The sequence below is a fragment of the Stegostoma tigrinum genome, chromosome 27 (assembly GCF_030684315.1).
Source record: "Stegostoma tigrinum isolate sSteTig4 chromosome 27, sSteTig4.hap1, whole genome shotgun sequence".
In the NCBI taxonomy this organism is placed as follows: Eukaryota; Metazoa; Chordata; class Chondrichthyes; order Orectolobiformes; family Stegostomatidae; genus Stegostoma; species Stegostoma tigrinum.
The window spans coordinates 36,890,507-36,906,398 of NC_081380.1; the positions used below are offsets into that span (position 1 = coordinate 36,890,507).

At 40.2% G+C, this 15,892-nt stretch overlaps 1 protein-coding gene across 1 annotated transcript in view; it reads right to left on the reverse strand.

Annotated features, from left to right (window-relative positions):
• Positions 1 to 15,892, reverse strand: part of nlk2 (nemo-like kinase, type 2) — a 170,203-nt gene that overhangs the window by 10,729 nt on the left and 143,582 nt on the right. Inside the window, exon 8 of the mRNA XM_048557087.2 lies at positions 5 to 91. Within this exon, the coding sequence (XP_048413044.2) occupies positions 5 to 91 (87 nt within the window). The remainder of the gene's footprint in view (positions 1 to 4; positions 92 to 15,892) is intronic.

Consider the following 15,892-nt stretch of genomic DNA (forward strand, 5'->3'; position numbering starts at 1 on the left):
TTACAGGATCAAAAACTAACATCCTACAGAGGAGGTGGACAGCTTCATGGGTAGCCTGGCTGGATAGTGTGTAAAGGACAGGAAGCGATGGCTGTAGGGAGACAGAGCGTAATTAATGTGGAAACAAAGAATACCAGTTGTACATGAAACAAGCCACCTTTAAACATTATTTGTAAATACTACATACTTAATGGGGTAAAATCAGGACGACAATGTTATCATAATATTCAAGCTAGTTTTGCATTCTGCTTTACTTATTTCATGGATCAAAAAGATCCTACTTAAAATCATGCAAGCATGCACTAGTTTGTTTTGCACCAAATGCCAGGCTGTATCTTGCATTCAAAAACTGTTTTCAAATACTGACGTCCTTTATTCCGGACCAACAGGTTGTTTCTTTGCTTTTTAAATAAAACCCTGGTTAGACTTTACTTGGAGTATTGAGATGATGATCTGGGCACCACACCTTAGGAAAGATATATTGGCCTTGGAAGCAGTACAGCAGTACATGTAGATTTAAAGTATAATACCTAGACTTCAGAGATTAAGTTAAAAGGAGCAATTATATTAACTAGGCTCTTAACTCTAGAATTTAGAAGGTTAAGGAGTGATCTGATCAAAATCTTCCAGATATTAACAGGAAAAGTCAGGGAGACCAACTATTTTTACTGGTTTGGGATTCTAGGACTAAGGGGCATAGTCTCAGAATTACCACCAGATGGTTCAGGAAAAATGTTAGGAAACACATCTACACACGAAGGGTGGTAGATGTTTGGAACTCACTTTCATAAATGGCAATGGATGCTGGATCACATTTGCTAATTTTGAATCAGAGATAGATAAATTGTTAAGTAACGTTATTAAGGGAATGTGAAAACATCAATGAATACCAGCGGTATTCAAAAGTGTTCATACGGAGTTAGGTCATAGATCAGCTGTGATTTCACTGAATGGCAAAACAGGCTCGAGGAGCTGAATGGCCTACTCCAGTTCCTACGTTCCTTTCTCCATTGTCATCTTTGGCATTTAATCTCTCCTGCTCTTTGACCTACTTTCAATCTATCTTCCCCATTTTTCAACAGTATAAAATTTAACATTTCTACCTGTCAATTTTGAAGTCGTCTTGTTGGACTTGAAACGTTAACATGGTTTCTTGCTTCAAAGATGCTAACAGACCCGTAGTTTTTGCAGTACTATTTCAGATTTCCAGCATCTGCAGTATATTGCTTTTACTGAAGTAGAATTAGGACTCTAGCAATATTTACTCTGGAGTCACTGCTTGCTTTCACACCCAGTTTATGCTCCAGTCTCTCACCAAAGCAAACTCTGGTGTGTGAAATCAGCACATGTTTACTGACACTTAGTGTGCAGATTTGATGGCTTCCCATTTGTAAAATTTTGTATTTTGCAAGTTTGGGAAACCTTGTTACAAGCCAATGCCACGCAATTTAAAATCCCATTACTGATCTCATGATATTCACAAACATACTTTACAACACAGTTGAACAGAATAATGGCAATTTGATACAAATTTAGACTTTAGCTAAAACATCTTTGTCAAGGGAAGTGATTACACAAATACACATTTGTCTAATTTGGGAAGTATCAATCCAATTCCTGCAGCCAGCATTAGATCTACACAATTTCTCAAAGTGAGTGCAGAGAAGCTCATATTGAGTGAAGTGCACAGACTGGATACTTAACCATGGAAAGGGAAGACATAGTGGTCATTAATTATAAGATAAGTCAACCTTTCCAAGACTCCACACTGGTTCAGAGCTGATGTAGACAAGGAAGAAGTGTTTTGCTATTCTTCTGTCACGGAATAATTAAGTGAGGCACAAGAGAGGAATAAAGAGAAATAAACCATGCTAGGGCTCATTTGTGCAATTTCTTTCATTAGGGCACTGCGTTTGCTTCTTTAGCAAAGTGGTCTTGTGTGAAAAAGTTCCAGAAAAATTCCAACTAAGGAAGTAAAACACCTTCATTTTTACATAAAGGCAATCCACCTGCACCAGTACTTTCAACACGTTATGTTTAACCAGACAGGAGTAGAGCTCCCTGTAAAATGCAGATCCTGAGTACCAACTCAATTGATCCTTCATACCAGGAGGTGCCAGAAAAAAAAATTCACAAAATTATTCTCCAAACCATGCCATATAGAGTGAGGTACATCAGGACATAATGACCAGGGTCTCTATCTGGTGTTGGTAGGTCCTGTGTCCTCAGGTTAGGGATCATTAACAGCTCTTAAATCATAAGAACAACTTTTGTTATTCATTCAGAGGACGAGTGCATCAATGGCCAGGCCAGAATTCACTGTATCCATAATTGCCAGAGGTCACTAGCTGATTTTTTTTCTCCTGCACTTATCGGATATTGTTGACATCGGTTAAATCAGTTTTTATTTACGCATTCTTAATTGTCTTGCAGAGGTATTGAGCTGACTTTTTAAAAACTACAGCCTTCCTTGGATTTAGGGAAACTCAGTGTTGTTATGAAGAGAGTAGCTGGATTTTCAGCCAACAGTGAATGAACGGAGCAAACAATGCCAAGTCAAGACAGGGCATATTTAGGAGGGAACTTGAAAGTGGTGGTGGTGTTTCCCTATATTTGCTGCCCTTGTCCTTCTAGGTGGTAGAGGTTGTGGCCTGGCAGATGCTGTTAAAGCAATCTTGGTGAGTTAATGCAGTGCATCTTTTAGATGGTAACACACTGTTGCCACTCTCCATCGACAGTCAAAACAGGAAATTTTTGAAGGTGGTGGATGGGGTGTCAATCAAGTGAACTCCTTTGCCATGGATGGTGTAAAGCTTTTGCGGTGTTGCTGATGACTCAGCCAGGCAAGTGGTGAATAATCTATTTCAGTCCTGACTTGCGCCTTTTATACAGTGGACAGTTATTAGGAAAAAGGAAGTGAGTTACTTGCTCCAGAATTCCAACTGCCTGACTTTTCCCATAGCTACAGTATTTAGGCAGCTGTTCCAGTTCAGTTTTTGCTTAATGGTAATCTGTCAGGATATTGATAGTACAGCAGTGATGGTTATGGCATTGAACATAAGTGATGGTTAAATTCTCATGCTCAAGATGGTCTTTATGAGGCAAATAACATCTATGCTACACATCATCTCAAGCCTAGACATAGCACAGGTCTAGAGGCATATGGAACCAGACTGCTCCAGTATCTGAGGAGTCACAAATGTGATCATTATGCCAACATCCCCTGTTAGTGGTAAATATTTACAGGAGAGGTGATGGCCTACTGGTATTTATGCTGGATTATTACCCCAAAGACCCAGGTAACATTCTAGGAGCTGTGCCATTCAGGCAATTGGGGAGTATTTTATCATACATCTGACTTGTGCCTGGTAGATGGTGGACAGGCCTTAGGAAGTCAGGAGGTAAGTTATTCACCACAGTATTTCTAGCCGATGATCCACTCTTGTAACTACTGTGTTTGTGGGGAGTCTAGTTGAGTTTATGGTCAATGGTAACCCCCAGGATGTTGATAGTGGGGGAACTAAGTGATGGTAGCACCACTGAACGTCAAGGTGTTGGCGATTAGATGGCCTTTCGTTGTAGATGGTCATTGCCTAGCATTTGTGTGGTGTGAATGTCACTTGCCACTTGTCAACCCAAGTCTGGAAATTGCCTAAATCTTACTGCATTTGAACTTGGACTGCTTCAGTAGCTGAGGAGTTGTGCATGGTGCTGAACACTGCACACTCATCGGAGAACATTCCCACTTCATGTCTCATGAAGGAAAAGTCATTGATGAAGCAGCTGAAGATGATGGCGTCTAGGACACTAACCTGAGAACTCTGGCACAGTTGTTCTGGAGGTTGAAGCAATTGTCAACACAACTACAACCATCTTCCTATGTGCCAGGAATGATTCTAGCCAGTGGAGAGTTTTCCTCCGACAGCCACTGAATCCTGTTTTCCTAGGGATACTTGATGCCATACTTGGTTGAATGTGGCCTTGATGTCAAGGCCTGTCACTCTCATCACCTCTAGAATTCAGCTCTTTTGCTCATGTTTGAACCCAGGCTGTAACGAGATCAGGAGCTGAGCAGCTCTGGTGGAATTCAAACTGGGTGTCAGTGAGCAGGTGCTGCTTGATAGCACTGCTGATGACACCTTCCACCACTTTGCTGATGATTGAGTGTAGACTAATGGGGTGGTAACTGGCTGGGTAGGATTTGTCCTGCTTTTACATACAGGACATACCTGGACAATTTCCACATTTTCGGGAAGATGCCAGTGTTGTAATTGTACTGGAAGAGCTTGTTAGGGGCTGTGTCTGTCTCTGGGTAAGCAAGTTGTAATAAGGCGGAGGTGTTCTCCTCAATTTTGAGCTGATGCCTTGAGTGTTTCTGGGTTCCAGAAGTATTATTGAGGACTCCCAGAGTGTACACCACCATGCCAACTCTGGCAATTCTGTTCCATTGATGGGATAGAACACAAACAGGGATAGAAACAGCACAGTATGATTCCAGGAGAATTGGGGGGGGGGGGGTGCGGCAGCTCTCCCAATTTTGTCATAAAGCCCGGAAATTAAAGGAGTACCTGCCAGGGTCAGTGGTTTCCATTGTACGCTTTGGTACCCAAGATGTTGGATGACCTGTCCAGTTTCATTCTTTTGGTTGGATTTTTTTAAGCATCATAGAAATGAATGGCTGTTGAGCCATTTCAGAGGGCAGTTAAGAGACAAGTGCTTTGCAAAATAATGAGCTAACTTTAAGAAAAAGCATGAACTTTTGGGACTTTCCCGATTTACAGCTGAGTAACATTTCATAGTACATTTACAATTGAACCATCAAGTAAACTGTTTCTTGGTTAACTGCTCAGACATTCATATTTCACTTGTCTTATGTCTCTACTTAGATTTTAAATATCTGAAGTTAATGGGATATTAAATAAAGTTTCGATTCTATAAACAGCCGAATCATCCATCTTGTAAAATACTGTTGTATTTCACCTAAATCTACAGTCACCAACTACAGGGCAGAGGTGTTAATTCTGTATGAACATTTACCAGTTATAATAATTTGAGATATTCATGGTTGGTAAGTTAGCAATGTAATGATAGCTATCAGATGTTCTTACATCATTGTCATAACTTCTGGTTTTCTTTGAAAGTGTCACCTCAGGGCAGCAGCAGAATCCCTACAGTTTTTCATGTCTTAAGCTTTCAAGTGAAAAACAGAGAACTTCCAAAAGCACCAACTGTCAGAATGAATTTCACTTTGGTGATGCCTATTTCAAAAATATTTGCACTCCAGTCCTTATACGATTGATTTCCTTCCTCCCTTAATCCTCTATCTCATTAAAAAAAGTTGCTGTCTTTAAATAATATTTTCAAAGTTCATGAAGACTTGATTAGAATATGGATTATTTCAATAAGAATTACCAATTACATTATTAATAAAGGTTGAAAATAGATTTCTTTTTAAAAAGACTACAATAAAGAAATTGCAATTTCTCCGTTCTCTCAAAATGATAGTTTCTCTTAATTCCATAAACCTTTGCAGCTTTTGGTGCCTGAACCAAGTGGCTCTTATGTGTCAGCTTGCACTGAATCAGAGCAGGTATTTAGACACAGCATAACAAAATTTGATCTTTGTTCCATTTACTCATCTTGCAACAATGATCAAATGAAGAGAAAGATAAAGATGCAGAACTTGGACACAATTTCACCTCAATTGTGAAATAAAATCAACAGTACTTAACAGATGCAGTAGCTGAGATAACACCAATTCAATACATCAGAAGTCAAGGCAATATTTAAAATATTTATTCATTGGATGAGGGTGTCACTGGCTAGGCAGCATTTACTGCCCATCCCCAATTGCCCAAAGGGCAGTTAAGAGTCAACCACATTGCTAGAAGTCTGAAGTCATATGGAGGCCAGACCAGTAAGGATGGCAGTTTCCTTCCCTAAAGGGACATTAGTGAACCAGGTGGGTTTTTTCAACAATTGACAATGGATTCACTAAAATATGATTTTAGTACACTATGCATTGCATTTAAACATCAATTGGGAGGTAATCCTGTTGCAGAATTGGGATTTTCTTCACCATGGAATTGCAGCAGCAAAAATAACCACCCAAAACCCATGCCAAATATTTAACACAATCCCATCCCAGTTTAATATTTCACAGCCTAGTTGGTATTCAATAACATAAAACTATGGATTTTTAAACATTTCATGTCACATGGATGGAATGACCACACTGGTTCTTGGGATGGTGGGAATTTCCTACAAGGAGACTGGGTATACATTCTCTGGAGTTTACATGGAGCGGGGGAGCAGGAGGAGGAGACACACAATTTCATAAAAATGTGCAAAATTCTTAAAAAGGGATAGACAGTAATTGTAAAGAAGGATATTCCCCTCTATTGTGGGGTCGAGAACTAAGGGAGGCAATCTGAGAATAAAAGACAGGCCATTTAGTACTAAAATGAGAAGAAATATCACTCAGGTGGTGGTGAATCTTTAGAGAATTTTTTTTAATATAGATTTGGTCCTGCACTTAAAGAAAGATGCACTGGCATCGAAGGCAGTTCAAAAGACATTCACTAGTGTGATTCCTAGGATGACAGGTTAAATTATCAAGAACAGCTAAACAGGTTAGACCTTTATTCATTATAGCTTTAAAAGAATAAGCAATACACTTACGCAAGATAGAGGGGAATTAAAAGGGTGTATGCTGAGAATTTATTTCCACTATTGGGGGAATTTTGAACAAGAGGATACAGTTACACAGTAAGGAAAACTCATTTAAAACTGAGATGTAAAGGAATTTTGGTCCGATAGTAGTGCATATCAGGAATTCTCTACCCAGAAAGTTGTGGAGATTAGATTACTGAAAGTATTTAAAGAGGACAAAGAGATTTTGAGAAATACCTGGGAGCTGAAGGCTCTAATATGTTGGCACGAAAGGGGAGTTGAGGCCTGGGGCACATTAGTGATGACCTTTTTCAATGGCATGACAAACTTGAGGGGCCAAATGGCCTACATTTCTGCTCCTATTACTTATGTGCCAATCATTAAAACCAGGATGCAAGACACCAGAACTGTGGAGCATACATGTCTCAAGAGAGTTGTGGCTTTGGAGAAAGGGAAAGGAGTTGGCATGGAGATTGTTAATTCAAATACTAGCCAGTTGGAATGAACATGGTGGCAGAATGGGGTACTTGTGTTGGAGCTCGTCTGCTGTCCATTTCCTTTTTCTTAAAAAAAAGTGTGGTTTTTAAAAATCTTACAACATTTTAAAATCTTTTTATACTTGCTTGGATGGGAAAGGGGGAGCCAAGTCCTGGACTGGAGGGCACAGCAGGGGCTAAGCCCTTTTGTGGACTGTACGTGAGGCATCAAGTTTTGAAGCCCAGCTAGTCTGGAGACTTGGCCTGATACAGTCTGGAGACCAGGTGCTGACATGGACTGGAGTGGAAGGACTGTAAATTGAGTACTTTAGAAAAATATCCTTTTTATTCTTAAATTGCTTTTTAATTTTTTTTTCTATTTTATACCAAATACGCAAATATCTAGAGCTATCTATCTCATACCTAAGGTGGTGTAATAAGGTAGTTCTGTTATAATGTGTGTTTTGTTAACACAAATTGGCTGTAATCCAACTGCTGAATAGTGGATGCTGTCTGGATAATGTGAACTTTCTGCTGTAGAGGTATAGTGATTTTCTATAGCGAAGGTCACACTAGAATACGACTATCATGCTATAGGAGAATTACCTGTAACATGTTTTATCACAGCACTCATTTCCAATAGGTCATATCTAATATCAGGTCTAGGTTGAGAGTAGACTGATTGCTTTCAGTCTCCGTCTTTTCTTGATGGGATCACAAAAGCTATTTTCCAACCCACAGACATTTCTAGAATCTAAAGACTTTTGGAAAATAATCATGCATCTAATATGTCTGAAATAATTTCATTTAAGACACTAGGGTATGGTCATAAGGCCTTGGGTATTTGTCAGCCTATTTGTCAATCTATGGTGATTTTAAGCCCCTCCCACTTTTTGGCCTATCTTTGGGAAATGGTGCTGGTATTGTACAGTGAAGACAGACTAAAAATTTGTTCAATACTATACTAGTTTCTTATTTCTCATTATAGATTTAGTAGTTTTATTTGAGGACTAACAGTGGCTTCAGTGTTTTTCCCCCCCATGTTGGCTAGGATTCTCTCAGTCTCTACATTGTCCCCCTTTTTTTTTAAAAGAAAAAACAAATCATTTGTTGCTGATCATTAAAATCTGGTCAATCTCCTGACCTACTACAATTCCAGTTGATGTTATTACTGGACAATTCAGATCCCAGACTGCATTCTGCCTGGATAAATAAAAACAAATAAAAAAAAAGACAAGAAAAGTGATTCTTTACAAAGCAGAAAACCAAACCTGCAGCATTGTGTGCTCAACAATCAAATTAAAGTTTATTATGCAAAAGAAATCAAGATAAAATAGAATAAACCAAGTTATTTACACAATTCCAAAGATGTCAAAACACGATCCTATCTACTCCAACATTACTTCATTATACTAAAATATCAGAGATAGTTCTTCTCTTTATCACACTAAAAAGTGTGAATTAGAAATATTTCTTTTGATTCCCGGACTTGAGCTTAAATGCCTCTTCCTGGAGTATCATACAACTAAGCTTAGATTCTCTGAGCTTTGAATAAACCCTTGGTTTCTGCCAAGTATGGACTGCTAGCATTCCAAAACACTTGGTCGGGGACTGTAACCTAAAAATCTTAGTGAGGTAACCTACTTCCCAACCATACGGAATTCTCTTTCTTCATGAAGAGTTGCGTTTTTATATCTAACACCAAACAGGACTTCTGCAAACTGAAACCAAAAGTTTTCTAAGCTATGGGTTTTTCTCCTGAGTAAACAAATCAATTCCTCATTCTTCTAAGCCAAGGCCAAGCTTTATCAGGCTGATTCCAGGGATGGTAGGTCTGACGTATGGGGAGAGATTGACTAGGTTGGGATTGTTTTCACTAGAGTTCAGACAAATGAGAAGGGAGTGGGGGTCTCAGAACTTTATAAAATTCTAACAGGACTGGACAGAGTAGATGCAGGGAGAATGTTCCCGACGGTGGGTGTGTCAGATCCAGAGCCAGAGGTCACAGTCTGACAATTCGGGGTATACGATTCAGGACAGAGCTGAGGAGACATTTCTTCACCAAAAGAGTGTTGAGCCTGTGGAATTCATTACCACAGGAAGTAGTTGATGCCAAACATTGAATGTATTCAAGAGATGATTAGATATAACACTTGGCTGGATGAGATCAAACTTTATGGGGAGAAAGCAGGTTAGGCAATGGAGTTGGACAATCAGCCATGATTGTAAAGTATGGTAGAGCAGGCTCTGAATGGTCCTTTTTAAAGGCTGAATGGCCTCTGCCTGCTCCTATGTTCCTATGCTTTTCAATATTTACTTTGTCCAGTTGGAAAACTCAATGCAAACAAATTCCTATTCTTACAACAAAAACATACAATCAAATGGCTTCAGAAATACTGACAAGTTAATCATTAAACCCTCTCAAACAGATCAAAAACCTCACAGGAAACTCTAAGGTCTAAATTAAATGTTAAAACACATGTAAGACCACTAACCATACATCAGACAAATGACTGATCATTTCAGATTTGTACAGTGTTACTTTAAATTTGGGTTACAGGGAAAATGCAAGGAAGCAGATGCAATGAACATCAGATCAGCCATGATTTTACTGAATGGCAGTGCAAGCTCAAGGGGCTGAACAGCCTCTCATGCCTATTTCTTATGGTTTACAGTCTTATTTGGTACAATTTTTGTACACTACCTATATTCTAGTTTAAAAATACTGGTCAAGGATCCATCCCTCCCCAGTGAACCAAAACCAAAGTGCGAACATCTAACGTTATAAACAGATGGACCTTTACCATAAAGTTCTGGTTACTTTTGTCTCATTCGCCTACCAGGTCTAGAAAAGCAAGTGTACCTTTCTGGATTTGGAACATGCTACTCTAAGAAATCATCCTGAATGTACTAAGACCTCACTTTCCAAGCCAGCTTTGCTAAATTGATTCACTCGATTTGTATGTAGATGGAGTCACCATCAATACTGTAGTACCGTTCTTACGTGATCTTTACAGTCCTATACTCTGTCCTACAGTGTAACTATTATTCAAGGTACATAAATAACTCCTAACTGATCTTTTACCTTTCCTATGTCTCATCTTCTAGTAAAATGATTTTATATCTTTGTCTTTCAATCAAAGTGAATCTCACTACACTGATGGCACCCTTGATCAGAGCTACCCCATTACCTATCCTGGCCTTCAATCTTTTTGAAATGTTAAACAGCTTTCAATATTCAGGTCCCATCCTGCAGTCATGTCTCCGTAATTAGTATCAGAAGATGTATATTTATTTCTAACTGTGCTAACAATTCATCTGCATTGTTAGAAATGCGGTGTGCATTCAAGATATAGAGCCATTAACTCTGTACCATTTCTACAATCTCTGGCCTTGTCTACTGGCACACATTTGAATGTTCTGTCTCCTTAGATTAGATTCCCTACAGTGGGAACAGGCCCTTCGGCCCAACAAGTCCACACCACCCCATGCAGCATCCCACACACCTCTGAACACTACAGGCAATTTAGCATGGCCAATCCACCGAGCCTGCACATCTCTGGACAGTGGGAGGAAACCGGAGCACCCGGAGGAAACCCACGCAGACACAGGGAGAATGTGCAAACTCTGCACAGACAGTCGCCCGAGGCTGGAATCGAACCCGGGTCCCTGGCGCTGTGAGGCAGCAGTGCTAACCACTGAGCCACCGTGCTGCCCTAAACCTAGATGTTCACATTGTTTTTCATGGCAAGTGGCTACAAACCAGACTGGATAATACGGCTAATGTAGATAACGCCAAAAAACAGAAATTTCATTGGATTTGCCAATAGTGGTAGGTATAACTGAAGGAGTTCTGTGAAAGGGTCACCAGACCCGCAACGTTAACTGGTTTTCCTTCAGATGCTGCCAGATCAGCTGAGCTTTTCCAGCAACTTTGCTTTTGTTCCTGATTTACAACATCCACAGCTCTTTTGGTTTTTATTTTGAAAAATCAGATTTTGTGACAATCTAGGTTCATTCATTTGCTGCAAGTCTACCTGTAATTGTGCTTGTTAAAAATAAGATTACCGAGGGGCTTTATACAAAATACATTCAGTTATAGAATCATAGTCACACAGCATGGAAACAAGCCCTTCAGTCCAACTCATTTATACTGACGAAGTTCCCCAAGCTGAACTAGTCCCACTGTCTGCATCTCGCTCATATCCCTCTAAACCTCTTCTGTGCATGCACCTATCCAAATGTCTTTGATAGTTCTAAAATGTGTTTGCATCTACCACTTCATCTGGCAGTTCATTCCACATTTGAACCACCATGTGTATGAAAACATTACCCCTCAGGTCCTTTTTAAATCTTTCTCCTCTCACCTTAAAAATATGCCCCCTAGTTTTGAAATCACCCAACCAAGTGAAAAGATCTTTGCTACTCAACTTTGCTATGCCCCTCATGATTTTATAAACTTCTGTAAGGTCACTCCTCAACCTATGCTCCAGTGAAAAAGTTTCCAGCCTATCCATATATCTTGTTCAACCGGAAATAAGTGCACAAACTTCCTACAGACAATGAAAAAAGGATATAATATTTTAGCATTAATGGCGATTTATTACGGAGGCATGATATGCGTTTTCAGTACGAGTCAAAGCTTTTGAAAAAAATTGAGATGGGGTCCAAAGCCAACCTCAAGTACACACATAACAAATCAGTGTCCAATTAGGACTATATATTTAAGTTAAATATAAATTTCAGCTATCAGTATGTGGATGAATCCTCTAGAGAAGGAGCAAAACTTGATGACCTCTTGGGAAATAAGAAAGGGCAAGTGACTAAGGAATTGGTGGGGGAGCACTTCAGGGTCAACTGATCACAATTCTATTAGTTTTAAAATTAGTTATGGAAAAGGATAGACCTGGTCTAAAAGTTAAATTTCTAAATTGGAGAAAGGCCAATTTTGACTGTTAGGCAAGAACTTTCAAAAGTTGATTGGAAGAGGCAATTTGCAGGTAAACGGGTCGTTAAAAAGTGGGAGTCCTCCGAAAACGAGATAACAAGAGTCCAGCGGCAGTATGCTCCTATTAGTGAAGGGCAAAGTGGGTAGGTGTAGGGAATGCTGGATGACTACAGAAATGGAGGCTCTGGTCAAAGAAAAGGAGGCATGTGTCAGGCATAGACAAGTGGGATCAAGTGAATCCCTAGAACAGTATAAGAGGGCAGTAGGATATACCGGAGGGAAATCAGGAGGGCAAAAACAGAGCACAAGATAGTTTTGGCAAATTGGATTCTCCTTAATCTTAACAGATTCTACAAATACATTAAGGGCATAAGAATAATGAGGGAGAGTATAGGGCTCCTTAAAGATCAACAAGGCCACCTACGTGTGGAACCACACAGGTGGTTGAGATACTGAGTATTTTGCATCAGTATTTACTGTGGAGAAGGATACAGAAACTAGAGAACTTGAAGAAATAGAGTGATGCCTTGAAAAGAGCCGACATTAAAACGTACAAAAGGTGGATAAGTCCCTGGGACCTGATCAGGTGTATCCCAGAACTTCGAGAAGCCAGGCAAGTGATTCCTGAGACTTTTGCTGAGATATTTGTTTCATTGATAGCCACAGGTAAGGTACTAGAAGACTGGATGCTGGCTAATGTGGTGCCACTATTTAAGAAAGGTGATAAGGAAAAGCCAGTGAACAGTGATTTGAACAGTGAACTGACCAGTGAGCCTTAATGTCGGGGGGTGGGGGTGGAGGGCGGGGGGGGAAGATGGGTGGATTCTGAGGGAAAGGATTCACAGGTTGTCAGCATGGTTTTGTGCATGGGAAAGCAATTCTCACTAACTTGATTTGGATTCAGTGTTGTAAATGTCTGCACTTCAAAAAACTGATGCAGCATTATTCTATTATTTTCTTTAAGCATTTCTAACATACCAATATTCTTTAATGAAATTGAAGAATTATATTTAACACTGATCTTTGCTAAACAATCTCAAGACATGCAGACCTTTCCAAAGACCATGTCGTTCTCTTACAAAACAATTCTCATGAAAATTTTAAAAATTCACATCATACTATTCTTTGCTGTCCAGTTATGCACCTTCAAGAATTGCAAAATACTTGACTATAGATTTTATAAATCTTAGTGGAATATTGAAAAGTAGCAACATAGAAACACCAGAAGCTGGAAGACTCGACAAATCACCTGACCAATTCAAATGTGATAACATTCAATGACATTTGGCCTCAAACGTCTAACCAATTCCTTATTTTTCTATACCATTGCTCCACTTAGCACTACATAATTTCTGTAATAGAATCAGTGATTGTACTTGTGTCAGCACTTTAATGTGCGATGCAATCACTTTTTACATAATCTGGAAACGGGGATTGCTGCACGACTTCTGATAACCACTCTTGAATGAAATATATTCCATTTTCTCCAATCTAAAATAGGGGTTGCAGCATAAAAAAATCCAGCTGGGTGCATTTTCAAACTATTTCCCCAAAACCCTGTCATTCCAGAACCTGGAAACATAACTGGATAACGTGGATAACAAAGTGTGAAGCTCCTGAGATGCTGCTTGGCCTGCTGTGTTCATCCAGCTTCACACTGTTATCTTGGATTCTCTAGCATTTGCAGTTCCCAATATCACTGGATAAAGTGGGGCAGCACAGTTCATTTATGCATAAATTTAACCATCTGCAATTCAGACTTGTATTTCTGATAACAATTTAATTCATAGCTTCGTTACATTTCCTAAAACAACCATAATGCAACAAGTAATTTGACTTCCAGGCTGCAATAATGCTTTGCCCAATACTGCAATGCAACTTGCCTTTCATGGCAACACCTGCCAAGTAATGGAACCAACTCTTACACACACTTGTATAGTTCCTTATAAAGTTTCCACATTACAAGCATACACTACCTAACTGCAATCAGAATTTAGACAGTGTCTATTTATATGGGACTCAAGTGAACATCCAGCATCGACATGAAGGAGATGTACGAATGTGCAAACAACAAAAGCAGTGAAACATGGAAATTGGGGAGATTCATTTTGGGCAGCAGCAAGAGAGGAGCGGTGAATAGCAGCAGGGCAAGATTGGTTGCTTAGGAACCAGCTTTAGGGGCTGAATGACTAGTATTGGGGGGAAGATAGTTTCAACTTTTGACATTTGTAGTTTGTTATTCAAAGGAAGGGGGGATGCAAGGGATGTGCTGAGTGCAAGGGAAGATGGGTGGAGGGGAGTGTGGGGGGTGCGCGCGCGAGGGGAAGAATAGTGAGTGTCAATGGTGATCTCCTACGCAGGAAATATGTTCAGCTGCAGCTTCTGATTGACAATATGGTGTGGCTGGAGCTGCAGATTCACTCACCATGATGCTGACAGCTTTACGAATAGCATATTTAGCAAGTTGGGCCACAAGGGCCAAGTAGGCAGAAAGGCATTGGGTAACCGCCAGGAAGACAACAGCAAGTATGGGCAGATAATTCAGATGTCTCCTGTGGCCATCTCCCTCTAAACAGATATACTGTGTTGGATATGTCTGGGGAGAAGCTGCCTCTCAGGGGAAGTGGCAACAGCCAAGTTGGTGACACCATGATTGGCTCTGATGCACAAAAGGACAGGAAAGACTAGGACAGCTTTAATGAAGTGAACTCAATTGTACGGGGTAGTAGGAAGTGCAGATGCTGGAGAATCTGAGATAACAAGGTGTAGAGCTGGATGAACACAGGAGGCCAAGCAGCATCAGTGGAGCAGGAAGGCTGAAAATGAATTTCTGAAGAAGGGTCCAGGCCCGAAACGTCAGCCTTCCTGCTCGGCCTGGTGTGTTCATCCAGCTCTACACCTTGTTACCTCAATTGTAAGGGGAACTGATAGATTTTCTGTGGCAGCAAACAATTCTCTCAAACGTTACATGGCCTTCCTGGTGCCAGGGCATTCCGAAAACTGAGTATCATTAGCCAGCAGTTGTGACATGTTGATACCACTGATGTGGGATTAAAAAAAATTTGCTGCAACAGGAATTGAGTTATGTAGTAGATTAAACAGGAAGACAATTAAATCTGTAATCTCTGGATTACTTCGAGTGCCATGCGCTGAGTATAGGAGTAGGAAGATAGCTATGGCTAAAGGGATGATCTAAGAGGGAGGGCTTTAGTTTTTAAATCATTGTGATGCTTCTGGGCTAGATGGGATCCTGTACAAGCTAGATCGATTGCACCTGCACCAGATGGTCCAATATGCTTGCTGTGAGGTTCTCTCATGCTGCTGGCTAGTTTTAATCTAATTTGGGGGTAGAGGAATGAGGCAGAGCAGATTTAACATTAGGAACAAGGTCTAATCAAGTTTAGAAACAATGTTAGGTCAGTACAATAGTGGGCAGAGAAGAAATGGACAGGATGAAGCAAACAGGAGGTCCAGAAAACTAAACTGTTTCTATCTTAAAGCAGGGAGCTTGCCTGGCAAGGTGTGGGAATATTATATTGATGCAATCACTAAGACATGGCTGAAGAGAGGATAGGACTGGGAGCTTGTCATTCCAGGATATAGAAGTTTCAGGTGCAATTTGAAAGGGGGTGGGGGGGCGGTGGTGTGCATTGCATTATTGAAAAGAAAATCACTACTGCAGTAATGGAACGAGGATGGCCTAGAAGGGTCTTCAAATGAGGCCATCTGGATAGAGTTCAGAAATAAAAAATGGTGATTACTTTGCTGGGATTATACTACAGGCCTCCCAACAGAG